This window comes from Colletotrichum lupini, chromosome 4 (genome assembly GCF_023278565.1).
Source record: "Colletotrichum lupini chromosome 4, complete sequence".
NCBI classification, from domain to species: domain Eukaryota; kingdom Fungi; phylum Ascomycota; class Sordariomycetes; order Glomerellales; family Glomerellaceae; genus Colletotrichum; species Colletotrichum lupini.
The window spans coordinates 3,724,905-3,748,316 of NC_064677.1; the positions used below are offsets into that span (position 1 = coordinate 3,724,905).

General features: G+C 53.5%; 8 protein-coding genes across 8 annotated transcripts; 4 read left to right on the forward strand and 4 right to left on the reverse strand.

Annotated features, from left to right (window-relative positions):
• Window positions 1–526: 526 nt before the first annotated feature.
• CLUP02_08180 (ubiquitin carboxyl-terminal hydrolase) lies at window positions 527–4,722 on the reverse strand (the record flags this gene model as incomplete). The annotated part of the gene is made up of 9 exons (XM_049287170.1): window positions 527–636; window positions 688–817; window positions 869–1,186; window positions 1,239–1,838; window positions 1,891–3,486; window positions 3,541–4,000; window positions 4,063–4,210; window positions 4,261–4,420; window positions 4,720–4,722. The coding sequence occupies 9 exons, from the start codon at window positions 4,720–4,722 to the stop codon at window positions 527–529; spliced, it is 3,525 nt and encodes a 1,174-aa protein (XP_049144313.1).
• Window positions 4,723–6,234: 1,512 nt separating this feature from the next.
• Window positions 6,235–7,825, forward strand: CLUP02_08181 (uncharacterized protein; the record flags this gene model as incomplete). The annotated part of the gene is made up of 8 exons (XM_049287171.1): window positions 6,235–6,259; window positions 6,297–6,375; window positions 6,456–6,525; window positions 6,600–6,704; window positions 6,843–6,959; window positions 7,017–7,114; window positions 7,297–7,588; window positions 7,667–7,825. 8 exons carry the CDS (start codon window positions 6,235–6,237, stop codon window positions 7,823–7,825), a joined length of 945 nt encoding a protein of 314 aa, XP_049144314.1.
• Window positions 7,826–7,925: 100 nt separating this feature from the next.
• CLUP02_08182 (uncharacterized protein) lies at window positions 7,926–9,555 on the forward strand (the record flags this gene model as incomplete). The annotated part of the gene is made up of 4 exons (XM_049287172.1): window positions 7,926–7,942; window positions 7,999–8,106; window positions 8,167–8,286; window positions 8,352–9,555. The coding sequence occupies 4 exons, from the start codon at window positions 7,926–7,928 to the stop codon at window positions 9,553–9,555; spliced, it is 1,449 nt and encodes a 482-aa protein (XP_049144315.1).
• Window positions 9,556–10,183: 628 nt separating this feature from the next.
• On the reverse strand, window positions 10,184–11,528 carry CLUP02_08183 (septin; the record flags this gene model as incomplete). The annotated part of the gene is made up of 4 exons (XM_049287173.1): window positions 10,184–10,762; window positions 10,821–11,131; window positions 11,191–11,353; window positions 11,424–11,528. The coding sequence occupies 4 exons, from the start codon at window positions 11,526–11,528 to the stop codon at window positions 10,184–10,186; spliced, it is 1,158 nt and encodes a 385-aa protein (XP_049144316.1).
• Window positions 11,529–12,002: 474 nt separating this feature from the next.
• Window positions 12,003–14,811, forward strand: CLUP02_08184 (periodic tryptophan protein 2; the record flags this gene model as incomplete). The annotated part of the gene is made up of 3 exons (XM_049287174.1): window positions 12,003–12,020; window positions 12,083–12,195; window positions 12,255–14,811. The coding sequence occupies 3 exons, from the start codon at window positions 12,003–12,005 to the stop codon at window positions 14,809–14,811; spliced, it is 2,688 nt and encodes an 895-aa protein (XP_049144317.1).
• A 128-nt stretch (window positions 14,812–14,939) lies between these two features.
• Window positions 14,940–16,557, reverse strand: CLUP02_08185 (HypA protein; the record flags this gene model as incomplete). The annotated part of the gene is made up of 5 exons (XM_049287175.1): window positions 14,940–14,960; window positions 15,018–15,238; window positions 15,292–15,503; window positions 15,577–16,283; window positions 16,444–16,557. 5 exons carry the CDS (start codon window positions 16,555–16,557, stop codon window positions 14,940–14,942), a joined length of 1,275 nt encoding a protein of 424 aa, XP_049144318.1.
• A 2,377-nt stretch (window positions 16,558–18,934) lies between these two features.
• Window positions 18,935–20,572, forward strand: CLUP02_08186 (kelch repeat protein; the record flags this gene model as incomplete). Its single annotated transcript, XM_049287176.1, has 4 exons — window positions 18,935–19,203; window positions 19,707–19,829; window positions 19,916–20,029; window positions 20,098–20,572. The coding sequence occupies 4 exons, from the start codon at window positions 18,935–18,937 to the stop codon at window positions 20,570–20,572; spliced, it is 981 nt and encodes a 326-aa protein (XP_049144319.1).
• Window positions 20,573–20,860: 288 nt separating this feature from the next.
• On the reverse strand, window positions 20,861–21,983 carry CLUP02_08187 (uncharacterized protein; the record flags this gene model as incomplete). Its single annotated transcript, XM_049287177.1, has 2 exons — window positions 20,861–21,771; window positions 21,899–21,983. The coding sequence occupies 2 exons, from the start codon at window positions 21,981–21,983 to the stop codon at window positions 20,861–20,863; spliced, it is 996 nt and encodes a 331-aa protein (XP_049144320.1).
• Between the last annotated feature and the right edge of the window lie 1,429 nt (window positions 21,984–23,412).

Sequence of the window (23,412 nt, forward strand, 5' to 3'; positions counted from 1 at the left end):
TTATCGGTGGAGCACGTGCAGACCCCACCGTTCTTGTTCGACCTCCCTCCCTCCGAGCGGGCCTTGCCGACTTCGGGTGGGGCCAGATGCCGGGTCTTCTCCGGATTTGCATCTATGCTTCACTGTGGCTGCGATACTAATACGTCCATTACTGCCAAGGCGGGGGGTCAATGTCACCATCGTGTTTGCTCTTCGTTGCCAAATTTTGCCTTATCAATGTTTTCCACCTTTCTTGAAAAGTGAGCTACAAGAATCCTATTCTCTATCGGAAGAGCATGCCCGTCAATCAGAGGTCTGCTATGATATCCGCTTGGCATGCCATCCGAACGTCTTTGGACGTAGACAGGCATGAACCAAACCGAGCCTTCTTGCTGCTATAGACCCTGAATCACGAAACCTCACGCTCATCCCTGGTATCACCACGGCGTACCGATATCGATCCTGGATGCATCGAACAAAAACTCTAAATCTTCTCAATACCACGTTCCTTCGGCATCCAAGACTGTAGAAGATTAGCCACCATGCATTACCGCAAAAAGAGGTCGCCAACGCCGTTTCTAAGCGTTCGTGTTCGGTCAACGTGGTCGAGACCGAGGTAATCATCGTCATTCGTCGCAATCTTCCACAACTCGTCATCTGCTCATCGGTCAGCATTGTAAAAAGGGCATGGTTGCAGTAAATTCTCACCATCGTTAAGGTATTGTGGCTTTGAGAAATGAGATCTCTTCACCACCGCGAACTTGATCTTCTCGAAACTCTTGCCCTTGATACCAGTCCGCTTCTCCAGGCGCTTCTTTGTATCCACGAATTGCTCACCCTGGCATATCATTAGCATTGTGCGAAGCGTCGTTTGCAGAGCGGCACATACCTCGACGAGCATGAACTTGAAAGGAACACCGTGGACCCTGCTAGGCTCATTCTGGAAATGAAACACTTGAATGAAGCTGGTCGCCTCTTCGTCGTTGATCTCTTCCTCGGGTACGCGTTCGGCGAAAACGTTGGTGTAATCGTTCATACTAATGACGGGGTAATCGCGCGAGAGTTCGCGGTAAAACTTGTGGCTGCTGGTCTCGTACACGCGAATACGACCTCCTTCGGTCTCGTCAGGAATGCTGGCCTTCTGGATCAAGACTTGAATCAGGTCCTCAATGTGACCGTTTTTGGCCACGAGGAGATCGAACTGCTCCTGTGCATTGTTAGCATGGCATTCCTGTACGGCGTGCTCCACTGTAACTTACTTCCTTCGTGATGCCCTCACTCAGCCAAGTGATCTTGATGCTCTTCTTGGTGTCCAGCTCAGCCAAGCTCATGTCTAATACCTCAAAGTAGAACGCATCGGTTCGTTGACTTGAACTGAGTTGATTGTATCCGGAGGGATTCAAGATGAGCTGCAGACTCTGGTTGACGCCACGCTTGACAGTCGTCTTGGGGTTCCCTGTGGCTGAGTTGACGGTCCAGAAGCGGATGTGTGTAGGGTCGACTTCGAGCTTCTCGCCGACGCGGTCTGCAAGAATGTCGTAGCTGATCTTAGAATTCAGGACCAACTCAAAGGGAGGGAATCTCTCGGCATTGCAACGTGTCGGGTGCGCGTGGAACTTGACAGTCTTCTTGTTGTGAAGGAAGTCGTAGTACTCCCGTGCGTCGTCGAAGCGGTCGGCCTTCTTGGCAGGCTCTTCCGCTGCCTGCTTGTCGCCCAGACCCAGACGCTTTTCAAGGATGTTCCTGTCGCCCTTGCGTTCCGTGGTCTTTTGGAAGCAAATGATGTCGCCATCCTGCAATTCCGCAGCCTTAAGAGATTGCTTGGCCTTCAGGGCTTCGATCATGGTCGGTTTGATTTCCTGGAAATGGTCAATAAGGTCTCGGCATGCACATCAAGATTCAAGAGCTTACCTCCCAAAGGGAAATCTTCTCGTCACCTGGCAGCTTCTCGCCCCATCCCATCTTTTTCATGATGATTGGGACCAGTTCCTCTACCTTCTTCTCCTTGCTGATGTAGACGTGGCCGATGCCATAGAGAGATTGAGCCTCCACGTCGAAGTGCTTGAGGAAGATCAGGATGAGGTCATTCTTAACGACAACCCCATTAAGCTGGCCTTGATACGTGGGCCACACTGCCTCGCCCTCTGGTGTTGTCTCTTCTGCCACTTCAGCCCAGACTCTCAAGAACTGATCTCGGTGCGCAGCCGCCCTTTGGAAGGCCTCCTCAACCGTAGGTCGCAGATCCATAATGGGCTGATCAGGACGGATTGTCTTGTTCTGGCGATTAACCATGACCCAGAGGCGAACCTTGCGAGGGTCTTGCTCGAGGTCTGCCGCGATAGTACCCACCAGATCCTCCATTGTCGAAGCTCTCAGTACGCGATACGAGCGTGGCGCCGCATCGCCATCGGCCTGGTCCGCATCGAACGATGTCAAGTCGGTGCCTCCGTGGTTCTTGAAGGTCTTCTCGGTGATGACCTTGACGCCGATATAGAGGTGCTGCTCCTCCTTCTCCTTACGCTTCGCCTCTCTGAGAGCAGTCTCTTCGTCGAACTTTGAGCGCAGATGGAGAGGGATGTCCTCCTTAGAAACCGGGCAGAGAATGTTATCCAGGCGCGACTGGCGAATGTAAACCAACATGTATGCGCTGTTCTGGCGTACGACCGGGGCCTTCTTCTGGAGAGGTGCTCGCAAGTGGTTGGCGGGATGTGTTTTGTATTCTCCGCCAAAGTTCTCCTCAAGCACCTCACGCATCGTGGCTCTTGTGACCTTATCATCGTCGTACTTGTAGAACCATCCATCCTTTTCAGGCTTGAGGAATGCATAGTAGTGGCCGGCGTTCAGGTCACCGCTGTGAACGAGGACGCCATGAAGCTGATACGTCCACGACTCTGATTTGTCAGCATCCTCAGAGAGGTACGGCGCTGCGTCGAAGGTTTCGGGGAATTCGTATCGATCGTTGATCTTCATCATGGTGTCTCGTTGAATGTCGTATTCGAATCGCTTCAGCTGCAAGTGCAGGACGTTGGGGAAGCTCTGGAAAATGACACCCTTGTTGGCATCCTGCAGCTTGAACTCGTCGCCGGCGTAGTACTGGTTCTCGCCGTCCATCTTCTCAACCTGGACGTAGTCCTTGAAACTGTCCAAAAGGTTCTTGTTGCCGCTGACATTGAGCTGGATGTCCCAGAAGTCCTCGACCCGGCTGGACTCGTAGTCGACGTTGACGCAGGAGATGTACGTCTTGATCTTACCACTGAACATCTGCGGGAGAACGTGCTCGGCCGGAGTACCCTTCATCTTCTCTTCCATACGCTCCATTAGCTTTCGCGACAACTCCTGAACATCCTGCTGCTCAAAAATGTGTCTTGTTTCCCAGCCAAAGGACTTGGTCAGCTCGTTCGTTCCGACAGCCTGCTCAGAGGTCTGTAGTTGGTAAAAGAGACGCTGCAGAGTGTATGCGCTGTTGCCCATGCTCTCTTCGTGGTCTGTTGGAATTTCGTAGATGGCCTACAGATAGTCAGCAATGGCGCAGTAAACGTCCAAAGGGTTTTGTGAGTTGACCTTTCGGAAAGCGTTGGTAAAGTACAAAGACTGAAGAAGAGAGTTCAGATAACAAGTGGCGCCTTGGTTGCGGAGGCCAACGTAGCCTGTTTCCTTCTTGGAATCGTAGTTGTTGAAGTTGTGCCAAAGGACACCAGTTTCGTCTTTGACAAGGCGGAGATAGGCTGTGATGTTGGCAGTCTCGTTCTCGCAAAGTGGTCGACTGCCGCCCTCCCAGGGCACGTTGAACATCTTTCGCAGCTCGAGGAAACGAGTGAAGCCCCAGTCTGACTCCTCCTTTGTGAATCTATGGTGCGCCGTGTGGTGGGTATAAAGAGTCGGGTCGTTCGGGTTCCATAACACGAGCGCGAACTGCACGCAGCAGCTCCAATTCTCGGGAATGTTTGTCGGCTCAAATCCATGCTCAAGGTAAATGGAACACTGGTCAACGTTGTTGCCGTGAGGGAAGAGAAGAATGCGCCTGATGTGAGTGTAAGCGAGGGCATTGAGAGAGAGCACCACAAGGGGATGGAGGTAGCGCACCAAGGAAAGCCGCCAGCCTGGAATACAGGACCATGTTCCTTCTTTGACATTGATCGCCATGCTTCGACAGTCCATGTGTTGACTACATCTTCGAGCACTTCGGGCTCTTCGTGGAGGTGTGGGAAAATGACATCCTTCATAGCATCGACTACACTGAGTTAGCCGGCGTGCAGTCTGAAATAGGTTGGTTATGCCTACAGTCATTTGCCAGAGGCAGGTCCTGCAGCTGTTCGGCCCCATTGTCGAGGTTGTCAGGGTCGATGATGGCAATAGGCTCCTTCTCTGAGTCGGTGCCGCCGACGTACTCGTCAGTGTCCACCACCATCTCGTTCGGCGAGTGGATATCGTTGTTGTAGCTCTGGAGTAGTAGACTCAGGTCAGTCAAAGAAACGGAATAATATTTGATACAGTAGCAGGAGAGTAGCTAGGAAGCGATGCGGCGTGGTAGGGGTAGAAATAGATACAGCAGCAGCAGAGAGCTTGGCTGGCCCGATGGCGGGGTATCGAACGTCGCTCGAAGTCCAAGCAGTCCAAGCTGAAGCCTGTGGCGATGGAGTGGATGGGAAGTTGTGGTGGTGACGAAGCTCAGCAAAGAAGAGGTGCGAGAAAGGAAGTGGTATTGTGCAAGGGATTAGTCGCTTTGTCTTGTGCACTCACCATGGTCTATGTGCCGCGGGATGACGGGAAGTGCGAGAGGAGCCGATGCCGTTGCCAGTCAGGGAAAAGCAGCAGACTGGCGATTTGCGCCAGGGCTGCTTCGATGACGGAGTGGGTGCCGCAGAGGCAAGTAGGCGACAGGGCGACAAGCGATACAAGGGTCGACGGAAGGCTGCGTTATTGACCCAGGAAATGGCGGGTACAACGAGCAATTGTTGCCTTGGGAGGATGAAGCAAGTCGTGACAAAATGTTGGTGAGGAAGAGATCTTGCATGAACAAAAGACAAGACCAGGAAGGTGGAGGCGGCGGGCTGGTCCAAGCAGGTGCGGAACCTACCTCAGAGACAGGTGCAAGGTCAGTCGGCAAGGTGAGGTGAGGTGAGGTAAGGCAAATGGAGGTGCACTGTAGGGCAGGTACGTACAGGCGGGTGCTGTCGCTAATAGAGTGGGCAGGTGGGAACTGGGCAAGAGGCAGTGAAGGCACCTCAGTCAACGTGTAGACACCTCTGGTAGAAGGTGTAGAGGGTCACAGTAAATCCGCCTTTACGAAACGTTTTTTTTTTTCTTTTGAGTGAATGAGACAGGAGCAATGAGATGGCCTTACACCAGTGTCTACTATGATCAAGACAGGCAACTCAATTCTCTAGGTTGTCATGGTGGAGAGAATGGAATAGTGAGAGAAAGGTGAGGCGCAGTGCAGCATTAGAGTCCCAGAAAGGCCCTCGTGAGACCAAAAGTATTAAATGTCAGGCATTACCTTATTAATGGAGTGTGCTCGGCTGTGAGGAGCAGGAGCAGGCAGAGGAGTGAAAGGGTACATAGTTTATGTTAGGACTGTTGACTGAGACGCTGCTGTTGTCTTAACAGATCCGGGTCAAATCGTGCCGTGGCAAGTACCTGAGGCCTGCATAGGACCTTTTCTACCGGCCAGCTGGGGGCAAAGGTGAGCTTGCGTGTAAGGCACTTCACCTGCTGCTCTGATGCAGCCACTCAATGAGGCCGCTGTCTGGCTAGCACAAGCTACACCTACCCAGATGGTCTTCACCCCTCTGATTGGGGTAGAAGGCCCCCCCACACATCCAATGACGTTTCTGTGACTGCCAACAGAGCTTGCCCATTCCAGTTTCCTTTCACCTCCCAGCTGTGTTTCTGAGACCTGATACTGCTGTAGTGATGCCGGCGGGTTTGTCTTTTTAACATCTGATCGACTCAGGTCATTTCAGCCTTGCATATCAGCCACCACTTCTTCAAACGTTTAATTTGGTCAAGCAAAAGCTGGACCAACGGATGGCTGACGCAAACGCCTAGGGCTCATCAGATCCTCCACAGACATATTCAGTAAGCAAGCAGTGTCAAGGTAGCTTAGTTTTGCAACCCCATCTCATCGCCTGAAACTTTGATCTATACGTCTAGTCTCACATGGGGATACAGCCAATTTCTGCCGGACCTACCTACAGAACGGACGCTAAACAACAAATCTGTTTTTGACAAACAACGAGTGTTCCTCCTCAGAGCATGACACACCTCTGGTCCCGAACTTGTGAGCGGGCTGTTCCTCCACGGATAACTCTTACAAGCAACCAGCCAACCTGTCATACTTCTAATAAGATTCGCCTTCACTTATGCGGACGGTCTGAAGCACTGGATTCGGCTGAAGTAAGCATTGAAAGCTTTCGCGCCGCTTGCCTTCCTCACTGACTGGTCGCTCGACTCATCCGAAATGTGGGCATCCCAAGAGCCTGGTACTCATACTGGCTGGCCGCAGTAAAGTTTCCATGTCATGGATATATGAGCACTACAACATGGGTACATTGCACATGCAAGGCTCATCTTTTCCATGCCATCTATGACTGCCGGAGACATTGCTCTCCATTCCATAGTTTGCTTGGTTCATAGATGTTGGACGTTGTGCTCTTTTCAGCCCTCTGCTCGAACATCCGTGCCCTGCGTTGTGCTCTCTGATATGGTCCTTTTGTCTTGCCAGGGTTGCCTAAGAACCTAGTTCCACATGTCAAGACGAGGTGAAGAAATGCTAGGCCATGAATCATTGAGATGCCGTCGCCCTTCCTTGAACACCTCTTGTAAGATCCTAGAAGACGAGAACAAGCCAATATGTTCCTTAGTCAGATCCCCACTTATGCCACCTCACCCCTCCATCCGAGTGCAGCACGACTCCCGAGGCAGATAATATCCCCGGGCCCCTTGGACCCGTCACCCGTGCATTCGCAACTGCCAACAGCGTCCAACTGGTGTTGAATACTTTTAGCCTATCAGGGTTTCCTTTCAGTGCCCCATAGACAGCTCTCACCGGGAAAATACTATCGAATACCACCTTGGGTATTGGCACCATTTTCTACCGTCTCCGCCATTATAGTCTTTCACACCGCCAGGATCAGTCTCGTTTCAAGGAACAAAACGTCTGACCATAAATCAGGCATAGGAGTCTTAGAACATATGTTTGAGCACTCTATGTTTCCACCAGGTAAAACTTTAGTATGGTTTGCAAGAGAGGGCCGTTTGAATGAATCTACAAACTCAGGTGGTAGTTAAGGTAAGTTCTTTGCCAAATCTCGTCAGGAACGCATACTACCAGCACATGCTCTTCAACGGAGGTCTTCGGTATCTTCACACACCTCAGCTTTCCCCCATGGCTGAAAATGCTGACCGAACATTGTCATCTGACGGAACTGGGTTCCCAACCTGGCAGAGACGGGAGGGCCAGACGGGAAGGGCACACCTCTACCTGCGTAGATCAAGCTGGAGCTCGCGCACACCAGGGCCCCAGAGGGGAGAGGGGTGTGGGTCCATGGCCCGTCAACGGACCCAATCATGTCACGTCGTTTCTGGCGCTGGAGACAAGGAGACCAGGGTTGCCCGTTGCGGCAGTCCGCAGCATGGTGCGCCGATTCCGCAGTGTGGGGTTATAGTTCCAGACCCTGCAAGGTAGCAACCGCCGGCCGTTCTCGATGCGAGAGTCATCCAATCTGTCGACCGGTCACGCCTCTCTCGAGACAGCTTCAACAGCTGCCCAACCAAGTTTGCAACATACCTCTTGACCTCAAAATCGCTCATATACCCAACCCCCTTTGAGGAGCTTTCCACCTAAGCAGCTTCTTTTCTTTCTTGCTCCGCTCGAGGCCGCGTTCTTGCGACTTGACCAAGTACACGAAAGTTTTTTTCTTACTTCGTTTTTACCTCCCACTCGTATGGAATTTACGGCATGGTGTCCATCGCATTGCGGCATGCCGGTAGACGATGCGGATTGACATCAGCCCCCAGGAGGGCAATGCTGCCTGCGCCCGGGAGGCTACGTGAGAATGGCATCACTTCATCGTCATGGCGTTCAATGAGCAGTTCCACTTGGAGACCAGTCTCTGTCCTAGACGAGTGCGTCCATTCCCGCCCCCCGGCACTTCCTATCGTCACATGCTAACAAAGGTCTCTCAGATGGGTCGTGAGAGAAGCACGCCCGATCAGCTTGCGCCAGCTCATGGTCTTTGGCCGCTCCCTTACCGAATCACGACTCTTGAGCTCTGCCAACTATGTTCGAACTGAGCTGCCGACTCGGTAGGGTGCCCCGCGTTCTCTACCTTCATACTTTCAAAACAGTCACAGACTGACACTCGCAACAGAATAGCACATCGCATTCGAGACATGCAACAGCTGCCCTACGTCGTTGTCACGAACCCCCATATCAAAGAAGTCTACGAATTATACAACAATGCATTCGACACCTTTCGCAAGATCAAGGAGATCAAGACCCTCGAGGACAATGAGAGATTCTGCCAAATCATCAGCGGGATGCTCAAGGCGCACCTCACCGTCATACCTAAGCTCTCCATGGGCATCTTGGAAAGCAGAGGCAGCCTGGATGCCAAGGACCTCGACAAATTCATGAACACAGTCTTGCGATCTGTAAGTGCTCTTGCAGCCATGGTACACACACCCCGCGCAGACCCACGTAGGCCTAACTTGAACGTCATGCAGAGAATATCAAGGAGAGTCATCGCAGAGCAGCACCTCGCCCTCACAGAAACCTACCACTCCCCCTGGTTCTCCCCGGGCGCAAAGCTTTCTGAGTCCGAGTTCATCGGCGAGGTCTTTATCAAGTGCATTGCAAAGGATGTCATCGAGCGCTGCACCCGCGCCGTCCAGAGCCTCGCCCGCTCCACCTACGGCCACGACGTCCAGGTCCCCGAAATCAAGGTCGAGGGCCACCTCGAGTCCAGCTTCCCCTACATCCTCAGCCACCTCGAGTACATCATCGGTGAGCTCCTCCGCAACTCCGTCCAGGCCGTCATAGAACGAAGGCAGCGGGGCAACAAAGACAACAACAACAACAAGGCCAAAGACGCGAACAATAACCCCCCGCCGCCCATCGAAGTCACCATCTGCGAGGCGCAGCAGCACGTAATCATCCGCATTTCGGACCAAGGAGGCGGCATCCCGCGCGAGGAGCTCCCCTACCTCTGGTCCTTCTCAAAGGGCCCCCAGAGCCAGCGCCGCCTCGAGAACCTAGGCCGCGTGCCCAAATTGGCCGCCACCATGCAGGAGCTCCACGTCTCGGATGAGCTGGGCCGCGCCGACATGAAGACCCCCAACAACCACAGTCACGCCCACACCCATGGCAACTCCCTCGCCTCCATGACGAGCCGGCCGCCCGATCTGCGGCTGGGCATGGGCCTGCCCCTGAGCCGGGTCTACGCCGAGTACTGGGCCGGCAGCCTCGAACTGCACAGTCTCGAGGGGTACGGCGTGGACGCCTTTCTTCAGATTTCCAAGCTGGGTAACAAGAACGAGCAGTTGACGACCAGGGCCACGATGGATGCAGTATAAGTGTGTGAAACGATCTCTTAAAGACATGGGGTGCAAAGGCGGCGCAAATGTAACGATACCATACTGGCGACACACAATAGGACTTCATTTTTTTTTCTGGGGACAGGAGCACACACACACAGACACACATCTACACAGGTAGCATATCGTTGCAGACACACGCATGAAACAATTGGGATTATAAGGTAGACGCCTTTCTCATTAATTTTGGTATCATGAAAAGGTGAGCTGGATTACATCGTGACTAAGAAACAGGTGGGGGATAACTAAACGGGGAAAAAAAGGGGGGTAACAGGTTCTTGGAAAGAAGAGAGCTCCCAATGTAACGTCCATCTCATACCATACCCAGAGGGCACGTTTTGTGTTTTTCTTCCCATTTTTCGACTGGTAGTAAAGACTTGAGGCTCATACAGGCGAATTCAGCCAAATGAGTCGAGCCCATTTGGGTAAGCTAGAAGCTAGCATATCCATGATGACGCGTCAAAAAGACGATATTGCAGCGAGTTGGTGCTCTCGATCCCCGAATAGAAGAAATAAAAAGGTAAAAGTGTCGAGAATCCAGCAAGCACCAATCGCCCAGGAACAAACCGCTCAAAAATCGAGGGGAAACCCTCACGTTCGAATGCCCTTAACGGCGACCGTGGCTGCGGACGGCACTTCCCTGCATCTGCTCCAGTTCGGTCTCCAACTGCTTGATCTGGGCGTGGGTCTGTTCGAGATCCTTGTTGAGGCGGTCGCGCTCGGCAATGAGCTTCTGCTCCCACTGGCGGAAACGCTGCTCCTCGATCTTGACCTGCTCGGTGAAGCGCTTGCGGAGCGCCTCCTCCTCCTCCTTGAACTTGGGGTTGTCGAGCTTCCTGGGGCGGGCCTCGCCAAACTTGCGGGTCTCCATTTGCTGGGCGCGGTAGGCCTCGTAGTGAAGCTCCTCGGTGGTGTGGATGAGGTCGAGCATGTGGGTACGGATGAGAATTGACCGCAGCTTCTTGAAGTCGCAGTGGTCCTCATTCTCGACCTCGGCAACACCCCAGGAGTACTGGCGACCCTTGACGATGCGTCCGTCGCCGGTCTTGACGTCCTTCTCGGAACCGATGACAGCGAAGGGCATCGCAGCCATCAAGCTGCGGGCGTGCTGGGCAGCGGGCTCGTCGTCCTCCTCGACAGGGGGCTGGTAGATCTTGATGCTCTGGGCCTCGATGACGGCGCGAATCTGAAACACCCAACGGTCAGTCTGTTTGTTTCCGACAAACAAGTCAATCCAAACTTACGCGAGCCTTGAACTTGGCCAAGTCCGCAGGGCTAAGGGTATCAGCCTTGGCGATGACCGGAATCAGGTTCACTCTCGAGCAGAGTCTCTTCATAACCTCGATGTCGAGGGGCTTCAGGGTGTGGCCGGTAGGGCGGATGAAGTACAGGCAGGTGTGGACACGGAGGTCGATCTTGTCCTGGCGGCGAGGCTGCTGCTCCTGAAGCATGTAGGACTCGTGCTGGTCGTCAAGGAACTCGATGATGGGCATCCAGGAATCGCGGTTGTTGACATAGTCGCCGAAGCCGGGGGTATCGATAACGGTCAAGCGGACTGTAATCCGTGTTAATCGTATGATCCACATCACGGGAATTGGCAAGCAAGAGCCATACCCTTGAAGAACTTCTCCTCCAACTCAGCCTTGGTGATCTCGATCTCGACAGTCTTGTCAACCTGCTTCTGGTGACGGCGCTTGTGGTCGGCATAGTTCTTGATGGTCGTGGAGAACAGGGTGTTGATGAAGGTGGTCTTTCCGAGGCCAGACTCGCCAGCAACCTAAAGATTTTGTTAGTATTCCCCGGCATGACATATTATCATGTGTTCCGTCACACGAGAATGGACATACCATAATAGTGAAGGCAGCACCTCGCTTGGCGACAATCTTGTGTCGCTGGTTAGGGAGGTTGGCGATACCAATCGGTGAAGCGCTCTCGGCGGCGGCGGGGGCCATTTTGGGCGGTATTTGACGATTAAACAAATCTAGATTCGTTTCTGATGCCTGTGAGAGGGTCTTTGGCCGCAAGAATCGCAATTGAACGCGCGACTGTTTTCGTGATGTGGTTGCGGTGTGGGCGGCGTGTTGACGGTTGCGTTGGGGAGGTTTGAGCTTGTGCTTCAGGGGAATCAAAAGGTGCCACCTCCAAATTTCCCATTCGGCCTTCTGGGGTTGGGTGGTGCACACTCATTGGGCCCTTCGCAGGGGACTAATTAGGACCCCCTTTTCCTGCCAATCATTCCCCTCTTTCCCCCTGGCACATTCACCAACAGTCTGTCTAGCCCGGAGGGATTAGACCGCGGAAATTAGGATGAATGATTCCCCGACCCCGCCAAAAAGTTGCAGAGCGCGCCTTCAATCGATAAGAAAATCTTTGGGTTGGAGAGAATTTCGGTAGCTTCAAGGTGAGGAAATGGGTGCTAATTGACAATGAAGACCGAATTTAAGGTACGCTTTGCAGGATTTTCCCCTAATGCGCATGCGATTCTGACCATTGCTTCAATTCCTAGTTTTCCAATTTGCTCGGCACGGTGTACTGCCAGGGCAATCTGCTCTTCAGCCCAGATGGCACCCATTTGTTCTCGCCCGTGGGGAACAGGGTTACTGTCTTCGACCTGGTGAAGTATGTTCTGCCTCAAAAGTCGGCGCAACTCAAACATTTCCATGCTAATTTCCTATCAGCAACAAATCACATACTCTTCCCTTCGCGCACCGGAAAAATATCTCGCGAATCGGTCTCACTCCTCGAGGAAACCTGCTACTGTCCATTGACGAAGATGGCCAGGCTATTCTGACCAACGTCCTCCGCCGAATCCCCATTTACCGATTTTCGTTCCGCTCTTCTGTCACCGCCCTCTCCTTCTCGCCTTCCGGACGCCATTTCGTTGTTGGTCTGGGCCGCAAGATCGAAGTCTGGCATGTGCCGTCCACACCAGATGCGAATGCCGAAGGAGAACTCGAGTTCGCGCCGTTTGTGAAGCACCACACCCACACACAACACTTTGACGAAGTGCGCAGCATCGAGTGGTCCAGCGACTCGCGATTCTTTCTCAGTACCTCCAAGGACTTGACCGCAAGAATATGGAGTCTGGATCGTGAGGAGGGGTTCGTGCCGACGGTACTTTCGGGACACAAGCAGGCTGTGGTGGGGGCATGGTTCTCGGAGGACCAGGAAACCATTTACACCGTCAGCAAGGACGGCGCTGTGTTCGACTGGAAGTACGTTGGAAAGCCGGTTCAGGACGAAGACGAGATGGTGGACGAGGACGAGGACGACATGCGCTGGAGAATCGTCGACAGACACTACTTCATGCAGAACAGTGCGCATGTCCGATGCGCAACCTTTCACCCCGAGTCCAATCTTCTTGTCGCCGGTTTCTCCAACGGAACTTTCGGTCTGTACGAGCTGCCCGACTTCAACATGATCCACACTCTCAACATTTCTCAAAACGAGATCGACTTTGTGACGATCAACAAGAGCGGAGAGTGGTTAGCCTTTGGCGCATCAAAGTTGGGGCAACTCCTGGTGTGGGAATGGCAATCCGAGTCGTACATCCTGAAGCAGCAGGGCCACTTTGACTCCATGAACAACTTGGTCTACTCCCCCGATGGACAGCGCATCGTCACCATTGCCGATGACGGCAAGATTAAGGTTTGGGATACCGAATCTGGTTTTTGCATCGTCACCTTCACGGAGCACACAAGTGGTGTCACGGCCTGCGAGTTCTCAAAGAAGGGCAACGTACTATTCACATCCAGTCTTGACGGCTCCGTAAGAGCTTGGGATCTCATCAGATACAGAAACTTCCGCACATTCACAGCGCCCACAAGGCTGTCATGGTCATGTATGGCCGTTGACCCTAGCGGCGAGGTCGTCGCGGCTGGATCTCTAGACTCTTTTGATATTCATATCTGGTCCGTTCAGACGGGACAGCTTCTGGACCAGCTCACCGGTCACGAGGGTCCCGTGTCGGCCCTAGCCTTCACACCAAACGGCAACTCCCTTGTCAGTGGTAGCTGGGACCGCACCGCAAGAATTTGGTCCATCTTCAACAGGACACAAACGAGTGAGCCTTTGCAGCTGCAGGCCGATATCCTCGATATCGCTGTGCGCCCTGACTCTTTGCAACTGGCGATTTCAACGTTGGATGGTCAGCTGTCTTTCTGGTCCATCATGGATGCTGAGCAGGTGTCTGGACTGGACGGCCGTCGTGACGTTTCCGGTGGACGCAAGCTCACTGATCGGAGGACGGCCGCCAACGTGGCGGGCACAAAGAGCTTCAACACCATTCAGTACAGCACAGACGGAAGCTGCTTGCTTGCCGGTGGCAACAGCAAGTACATCTGCCTGTACTCTGTTCATACCATGGTACTTTTGAAGAAGTACACAGTCAGTGTCAACCTGTCTTTGTCCGGAACGCAAGAGTTCCTCAACAGCAAGCTCCTTACCGAGGCCGGCCCCGGCGGTCTGATCGATGATCAGGGCGAGGCCTCGGACCCCGAGGACAGGAGAGACGACTCCCTGCCGGGCTCCAAGCGTGGCGACCCTTCTGCGAGGAAGAGGATGCCAGAGGTCCGCGTCTCGGGCGTTGCATTCACACCTACCGGCACGGCCTTCTGCGCTGCCACAACGGAGGGCCTGCTCATCTACAGCCTCGACAACCTCATGCAGTTCGACCCCTTTGACCTCAACATGGAAATCACCCCCGCATCCACGCTCGCCGTCCTGGAGAACGAAAAGGACTACCTCAAAGCCCTGGTCATGGCCTTCCGCCTCAACGAGGCCGGCCTCATCAAGCGCGTCTTCCTCTCAATACCGCACACGGACATTGCTCTGGTCGTCCAGGATATGCCCATCGTCTACGTTCCGAGGTTACTGCGCTTCGTCGCGGCCCAGACGGAGGAGACGCCGCATATTGAGTTCTGCCTGCTCTGGGTCAAGGCGCTGGTGGACAAGCACGGCGCCTGGCTCACGCAGCACAGGGGCAAGGTGGACGTCGAGCTGAGAATCGTGGCCAGGGCCGTCTCGAGGATGCGCGACGAGATCAGGAGGCTCGCGGACGATAATGTGTACATGGTCGACTATCTGTTGGGCCAGGCCAGCAACGAAAAGGAGACGACCGGTGTACAAATGCTAGACTTGGCCGCGTTCGACGCCCCCGCCAAGACTTTGGCGATTGGCGATGCGGATGAAGGCCAGAGCGATTCCGACGGAGATGAGTGGATTGGGCTAGAATAAACCATAGATGTTATTACAAATGTATACCCCCCGTTTTGTCAAGCTGCCATGATTTTGCTACTGTTACACTTATGTCGTCCCATCTCATTCGTTTACAACCTTGATATCGTCCTGCCACCGTCGGCTAGTCAATCGCGATCAGGGACGCCCTAGAAGCAGCGTCAGTATCATGAATTTACATTACAAACGATGATTCTTTGTCTCACCTTCCACGCCTCTTCAAAGCCCGCTGAACGAACCCATCTCGTCTCGTCATGTTCAGTGCTATCCAACAACATGTAGGTGAGGTTGAGCCACTCCCCATCCTTGATCTCGATCCAGGGTTTGTCGCCATACTTTGCTGAAAGGTCCTGGCAAATCCCAAGTGCTCTGACCACCTTGATCGTGTGGCCGTCATCTACAAAGTTGTGAAATCTTGGAAGGAGGTCTGTAGAGTCCATCAGCCACTGTTCTAAGTGAGACGAAAGATGAAAAAGTTACCAGTCGGCTTGGAGACCAAGTCCTTGCCCTCATCTTTGTCCTTTGGCTTGTACGACTTGACGTCCTCTAGGCGGAGCGGCGGGCACCCGCGCGCCGCATACTGCACGAGGTCCATCCGGATCTTGTACTCCAGCATGCGCACCTTGTTCTCCGTCGAGATCCACGGCATGGAGTTGAAGCTGAGAAAGATGGGCGCAGCGTTCGTGTGGTGACTGTTTACAGCATCAGGGTCTGACACTCTCGTCTCCAGCCTCTCCCAAGAAGGAAAAAACGGATCACACTTACATCAAGAAGAAATCCCACTTTGGCTCCTTACCCGGCCGAAGAGCCGCGCCGCCAGCAACGTAAAAGGCATTATGGAACATCTCGGCCGTCCTCTCATCCAGCTCCTCCGGATGAACCTTGACCTTGCTCGCGATCCGCAGCATCTCCTCCGGCGCGCGCTTCAGAATCCCGTCAAAGATCTTGTTCGCGTCCTTCATCTGAGCAGCTTGAGCAAGCTTCTGGTCACGACGAATCTCCTCAACAAGATCCGAAATCGGCGGCATACGCTCACTCGCTGCCGCCGCACGCTTCTCCGTCTCGTCAAAAAAGTCCTTGAGCTGGTTCTTATGCACCGCGGCCTGTGCCAGCCCCTCGGCGACGATGGCGGGCTGCTCCCACTCGACACCATACATGAGCTGGATAATGGGGTGCAAAAAGCCCGCAAACATACGCTGGAACATGTCGTCGGCGCGCTCGTCGCCCTTGAAGAGGTGCTCTTTCAACGCCGCCTCCCAGCCCCCGAGCCTCTCAATCTCGCGCTGGAAGAAGAGGAGGAAGTCTGGGTAGTGCTTTTCCTTGCCGAGGTACGCTTTCGCGCGGTCCCAGTCGTGCAGCTCATCTGCGACGGAATCACGTGGGGTCTGCGCTGGGCGCTGGTAGTCTGCGTTTTTCTTGTACGCCGCTTGAATGGCGTCGGGGCCTGCGCCGGTACCGAAGAGGGCTAGGACCTGATGAGGGATCTTGAACGATGTTAGAGGCTGGCTATGAGATGATCCGAGTATTTGAGCTCACGTGGTTGTGGAAGCCTTCTTGGTTGAAGAAGACATGATGTTTCTGTACAATATTAGCACACCGCTCACTCCTATGTAAGGTACAATTTGTCCGTACCTCGAGATCCTCCTGTAGTAGCTCAGACACCTTGCTCGCGGCAGCATCTTTCTGATCAAACTTCCACAGTCCCGTATTCGTCACCGGAACATTGATCTTGTATGCTGTCGCCATGCTGATAGCTCTGATCTGGCTGTGTGAGAAAGTACGGTTTGCGCTGGGTGTGATGTGTTTTGAGATTCTCTTGGGAATCGTGGATGGTAATCTCATTTTACTTAGAGATGACCCTCGCCATGACATCGTGGGAACGTTAAAGACTGTGACTGAACCTTAATATGTATCAAAGACAGGGGGCCTCGAACCTCTGCAAGACCCCGGGACCAAACGGCCGCTTACAAATGAGGTACGCGCGAAAGGGCGAGCGCGAGTGGTAAAGAATCGGAGGTGTTCCCATAGGATGGCTAGATGCGGGTAAGTCGAAGTGGCTCCCGGGCGGCGGCTACGGGAGGGGGTCTGTGGTGCGCATCACCTAAACTCTACAAAGCCATTTCCCCAGACTTTTGACGTCATCACAACTTTGGGAGGAGGATTGGGTTTAGATGCCAATGTCACCTACCACATTCGTCAGACAATCGAGAACCGAACACCTAATAGTGGGCTGTGGTGTTAGTAAGCTACGGTGCTAGTAGTCGGGAATACATCAGACAAGTGACCAACAAGCCCCGACAGACAAGGACGGACCGGAGAGTCGTAGACACATACCTCCGAAACTGTCCGCCGAAATCTCCACTATTATACATCTTCGGTCTCCGTGATCTGCCGGCCTGGGAAGGTCTTTCACCGAGACCCGAGCCCTGTCTACGATGAATTGCAAGTCTACGAATACCTCCGACAGGATCTCTGTCGGATCTGGAACGACAAGATGGAACCCAAATACGTTCGAGTTGCGGGATGAGAAACCCAAATGCCCATTGTGCTCTCACTAGTGTCGTTTTAGTAAGGTAATACGACTAAAGTTGTGGACCTTCATATGCTTGGGGGAGGGTGGATGCGCCTTCGGTCTTGAGGCTTGAACGCGAAGAGCGACCAAATCGTAAAACAACTCGAGATTCTCAGCCACGCGCGAGGATATAAACATAGCAATTACTTACTATAACAACTACCCGCAAGAGGTGCTTGCTGTGCGCTTGACCTTCAGTCACCATCGGCGAGCCAGAATATCACAGTCGAATACTACGAGATAAGAACGCTCTAATTTGATATCAAAATGCATGCGTGTACAAGAGCCAATGATAAGCGCTTCATTTCTAGTTATTTTGGCCAATGAATCAAGATATTCAGGCTGGCCTTGCTAAGATCAACCTCATAGCTTAAGTCTCAGACTTGCTTACGCCTGGATATGGGCAGGCTGCCTACCTGGGCTCCACGGAATTTCAAGAAGGAGCAAGGCGTCGTTGGGGCTATCCCAACTGTCAAGCTTAAAAAACCACATGTGCGGTCGTTCAATACATGACTTCTCCCAGATCCAATTCACCTGATTCACTTGCACTGCTGTATCTTGCGATTGAGAAGTATCCTCAAAGCCGCCACCAGAAGTCTTGCGGAAACATGCTCATGACAGCAATCATTCCTTAGCCAAGCCTCAGGCTTCTTCCAGAGAGCTGCGGGCTCCCACATGGCCGTACAACGACAGCCACGTCGTCTAACATTTGTCTCGCCTCACCCTCCCTGCCACAGCCTCGATGGAGATAAATAAATTCTAGGCCGACATCCATACCCAAGCTTCGCAGCAGGTGGATGTAGCCAGTAGTCAATCGTCGGACGAAAAATGGCAGCCTCAAGCTAAGCCAAAGCCCGAAGTTCATTCCCTTGCGTCCACCAGATTCTCCAGTCTGGTCACACAGAGATAGAAACTGGTGGCGTGATAGACCAAGAGACAGAAACCTGCGGGCTGCGGCTGAGGCAAGTTTGCTCCAAGACGATGGAACTAATTCTCGAAGCCAGGAGATATTTGCTGTTTCCCTCATACATCCATTTCCCCAACGCCATACTTCAGACTTCCGAAGACAGCGCATCCCTTCTTTATCTTTCTTCGTCAGAGAGTTTAGGCCGATTGGGTTCAGTTTATCTATAAATGTGTCGTACAGCGTTATTGCTGTTCGCTTGGTTCGTGGTTTCAGCGCGGTGCTGGAACCCCTTTGGAAGATCACAGCTGATAGTCCGCGATGACGCTCCGTCTCCGTCTGATTTTCTGAGGAGAGCTTTCCCTTCAGGTATGTCGAAAACCTTTTAAGACTCCTCACGGTCGAGGGTTGCATTTTGACTTGAGTAGCAATCGTCATAGGTGGCTATGTGTATATAGACGGCGGCGAGGTATCCCAGCTGTACAACGGCAAAAACGGGACCACTCTCAATCACCCATCGTGGACAGGTAGGGTTCACGTCTCATTCAAATTGAATGAGGACACACCATACACTTCGGTTGCTTTCTCCAGTCAATTCGACACTCTCCATCTGTCTTGAGCAATTATGGACCAACTCCAGCGTCACGATGACATCCACCCCCAAACATGGACCGAAACTCGAAAAGCAGGCCATATGGCGCGACCCATCCTCAAACGGGTTCTACGTTTGGGGCGGCACGGTAGTCTACTCCGACACACCCCCGGCAAAAGAGTTATGGCACTTCGAAGTGGATGGCAATGGTGGCGGAACCTGGACGCAGGTCACCCCGGCGAGCGTCGTCGCTTTCAGCAAGCTCACCCGCACCACAGAAGCCTATTTAACGCAGAGCAAAGATGTGGGATACTACTTTGGCGGGTTTGCGAACTTCGGAACAGATACCTCTACCTATAATAGTGCTCTCGCCCTTCCTGGACTTATATCGTACAACATGACTTCCGGAGAGATACAAAATACGTCCTCTACAGGTTTCGGTCAATACGGGACCTTGATAAGAGGCTCAGCACAGTTTGTGCCGTTTGGATCTAGCGGAATACTGCTCTTCTAAGGCGGAGGCCAGGCACCAGTCTCGTTTCCGAATGGGACCTTGACTGCGATGGATTTCAACAAGGTCACCTTGTATAATCCCAGCAGTCAGTAGACTCTCTTGGCGACGCGTAGTTCAACAAGGCACTGACACTTACTCAGCCGACAAGTGGCATACCTAGCAGACCACAGGCTCCAGGCCAGCGACACGAGGAAAGTTTTGTGTCGTGGGTGCTTCCAGCACCAATAGCACGTACGAGATGTAAGGGGAACAACTTCCCATCGTATCGCTTAAGCATAGGAAGTGGCGGTTCTAATGCCAGTGCGTTACTCAGCTTCCTCTATGGCGGCATGAGCACCGCGACCGGCAGCGTCTCTGGCGACGTCTACGTCCTGAGCTTACCCGGATTTGTCTTCTTCAAGGCAGCAGGCTCGTCGGCCATTCGGGCGGACCATGCGTGCGTGGTCGAGGGCGAAGGAGGCCGTCAGATGCTTTCTATTGGAGGGAGGGACGGGTCCTTAGACTTCCCCAGGTCGCTGACAGACCGGATCCCTGGAGGCTCGGGTTGGGCATCTCTGATATGACGGAGATGCGCTGGTCTGACGGGTATGATTACCAGGCAACAACGTACGAGTCGTCGGACGCGGTCAAACGATGGTATGCCCAGGGGGGACTAGACTCCGTCGATTGGGCGAAGAGGTCAAGGCCTGTTTTCTGAGCGTAAGTGAGCGTGACTTTAATTCAGAATGTGTGTCTATATCTCAAGATATTGACCAAGCAGCAGCGGCGCCCACCAACTCGACCTCGGATCCTTCACCTACTGAACAGTCCAATGCGGGCAGCGCAACTTCGACTCCGCAAGGTTCTAAGCCATCCAATCCGCCTATCGGTACCATCGTAGGTGCCGTTGTGGGCGGTGTTGTAGGCCTTGTCCTCGTAATTTGTCTCGTAGTGTTCTTCCTGAGGAGGAAACGATACCAGGCGGCGCCGCAGCAGGAGACAGGCGGAACGCCTCCAGAGTACGAGAAGCCTGGCAGCGCGCAATATGGATACAATGGACCGGCCGGGATCAATGCGCTACACGAAGGTTATACCGACCACTTCAACCCCGTCGAGTTACCCGCAGAACATGGTGCTGCGGAGCTTAGCTCCACGCATGGCAGGTATGAACTCGGCCAGACGGTGGCGAGGCCGTCCTAATCGATGTAGGAACGAGGAACGTCGGCAAATGACGAGTTGAGGTCGCGCATGAATTCAAGATCTCTCAGTCGCAGACATGAACAGCAGGGTCACATAATGTAACAACAGGGACGAGTAATGGTATAACAAACGAAAACTTTTTGAATTGAGAGTCCCTCCCTCTTCCTCTAGGAGGGGGACTCGATCATGGTATCACCAGGTTTTGTCTAATATTAAGAAAGTTCATCATCATGCGCATGTGTGTTGTGGGGTGTGGGGTGTTGTCGTCGTCGGTGGTAAGTCGTCAATCTAAGCCTTGCGCTTCTTGTTGGGGGTGGTCTCGGCGTCGCCCATCTCCTCGTCCTCGTCCTCCTCGTCGTCGGACTCAAAGTCGGCATCGGACAGCTCGCCGGCCTCCTGCGCTTGGGCTATCATTGAGAGTAAGTCTCCGTCTCGTCCTTCTTCGGCAGCGACGGCACCGTCGCGGAGGAACTTACTAAAGTAGTGGAGCGCCTCGGGCCACAGGTCGGTGGCGATGGCGACGGCGACGTCGTCGCCGTCGGGGAAGATCTCGAGCTCGAACTCGGTCTCGTCCTCGTCGCCCTCCTCCTCCACCTCGGCGGTCTTCTTGCCGGCCTTGCGGTCCTCGAACTCCTTGACCTCCTTGGCGAGGGCGGCGGCGCTCTCCTCGGCGGAGATGCGCTTGCCGACGTAGCCGAAGAAGGAGAAGAAGGAGACGCCGCCCATGGCGGTCTCCTCGACCTTCTTGCGGAGGGCCTCGGCCTCGGGGGTGAGCTTGCCGGGGGTGATGGGGCCCTGGTCCCAGACCTTCTTGGCGGCGGAGAGCAGGCCCTCGGTCAGGTCCTTGCCGGCCTTCCACTTGATGTCGACGGGCTCGGAGACGAGGCCGGTGTAGGTGGCGGAGTGGCGGTACCAAAAGGTCTTTTCGACGACGGCGTCCTCAAAGTAGTCGTTCTCGTTGAACTCGAAGCGGATGGTGAGGGAGCGGGGGTCGCCGCCGGAGCCGTTCTCGATCTCGGGGCGGGAGACGGAGATGGTCTTGAGGGAGGAGAGGAGCAGGGCGGCGTCGGAGGGCTGGATGTGCTCGTCGACCTCGGGGGGCGACTGCTCAAAGACGAGGGCCCAGAAGTTGGGGATCTTGGAGACGACGGCGGCGCGCTTCTCGTACAGAGGCTTGGAGAGCTCGTACTGCTTGCGGACTGGCGAGGGGTGTCAGTCGGGTGAGAAATAGAGGCGAGGTAAGGAAAAGAGATGGAGAGAAGACGATGCCTTCATCTCTTGTCCGTGGGGGATGTCAGGGCTTGTGCAAACAGAATCAAAACATACCAATCTCGTTCTCAACGAGCTCGAACTCGCGCTCGAGGTCAGCGAGCTGCTCGTAGGTGACACCAGTCTCAACCATTTCAGTCATTTTGGCGGTATTGTTTATGTGTGTGTGTGGAGGAGTAAGAGAATAGGTGATGAAGTGTGAGAAGCGAGTGAGTGAGTGAGGAGAGTCAAAGAAGGAGGGAAGAGAAATGTCAAGAAGGGTGCTATGAGATTTTTCAACTTTCTTTCGTGGCGGGGTAGTGATTACAAGAGGGAAAAAAAAAAGTTGGCGGGGTTGTAATTAGCCTGAGTCGCAAAGGATTTTGTTCAGAAGCAAAGCTCAGGCGGTGGAGGGGTGGATTGGGTGGCACAAGGGGCAACGATGTCTTGGGTATTAAGTACCAAAGCGAGGTGTCCAAGGCGTGAACCTGGGCTGCTTATCAAATTCTTGGTACATGTACTATTACTCCTGTCTCGTATTGTTTGTTTGTTATTCTCCCATTGAATGGGTAGAAAAATCTGTTAAAAAAGGGACCCTGTGGTTCTGAATACGTGGGGGAAAGAGGAGCGAGGGGAGGGGTGAATGGGCCACAGCAGAGAGGCAACCGTAACGCCAGGAACAAACAGACAAGGGGAAAAGCAAATGAAGAAAATTTTCCAACAGGTCGCCTGCATCTCTCTCGTCACCTCGTCACCTCTCGTATGTGCTTGTGCTGTTTGGGTTTCTGTGACGCCAGCTCTCAAGGATAGAGGACGAAGACTGCAATCTTGACTGGCCATTGCACATTCGGGCGGCGGTGACTGATGTCATTGGATCGTGTCCCCCACGTCCCTGTTGATCTCGAACTTTTTGGAAATCCCAGACGCACCCAATTGGCGCCAGACGGAGCATTTTCCAGCGGGCCCATTGGACACTTGCGTTTGCATGGTGAATTTTTTTTTTTTTTTCGTTTGCTGTAAGTCCATCTTGACACTCCTTGCGATCCAAACTCAATTGGGAATGTCTCTAGAGTACGCTATCGCCAAGAATACAACTCAAGCGTGCCCTGAACGTGCTTACCGCTAACCGAGCCACATGCTGCCGTGGTGTCTCCCTCTCGGCATTCTCAGATCATTGTGTTAAGCTCCCGCTCAATGCTGAAGACCGAAAAGCTAGACCCGATGGGAAGGATCCTCCTCCTTCTTCTTACCCAGTCCAAGACCACCGTGCCTGGACCCCTAGCGGGGTCTCGTCCGCAATAGGACCTCTCTGAGCAACGATCTTCCATGAAAGTTCACCTTCCTCATCAGCAAAATTTTTGAAGAAAAAAAAAGATGAGAGAAGAAACAACAACAGCAGCTTTCCCCCCCCCCCCCACTCACCTGGCAACTTCTGAACTGGCTGCTTCTAGATCGCCATTTTTTCTTCACTCCTATCCACATTCTGTATTCGTGTCACCGCCCTACCCAGGCTAAGACGCGGCAACTGCCCGTGGGTATCCGCTAATCTGCTACCGTGACCGGGAAAACCGCTGTGAAGCCAAATGGTTAAT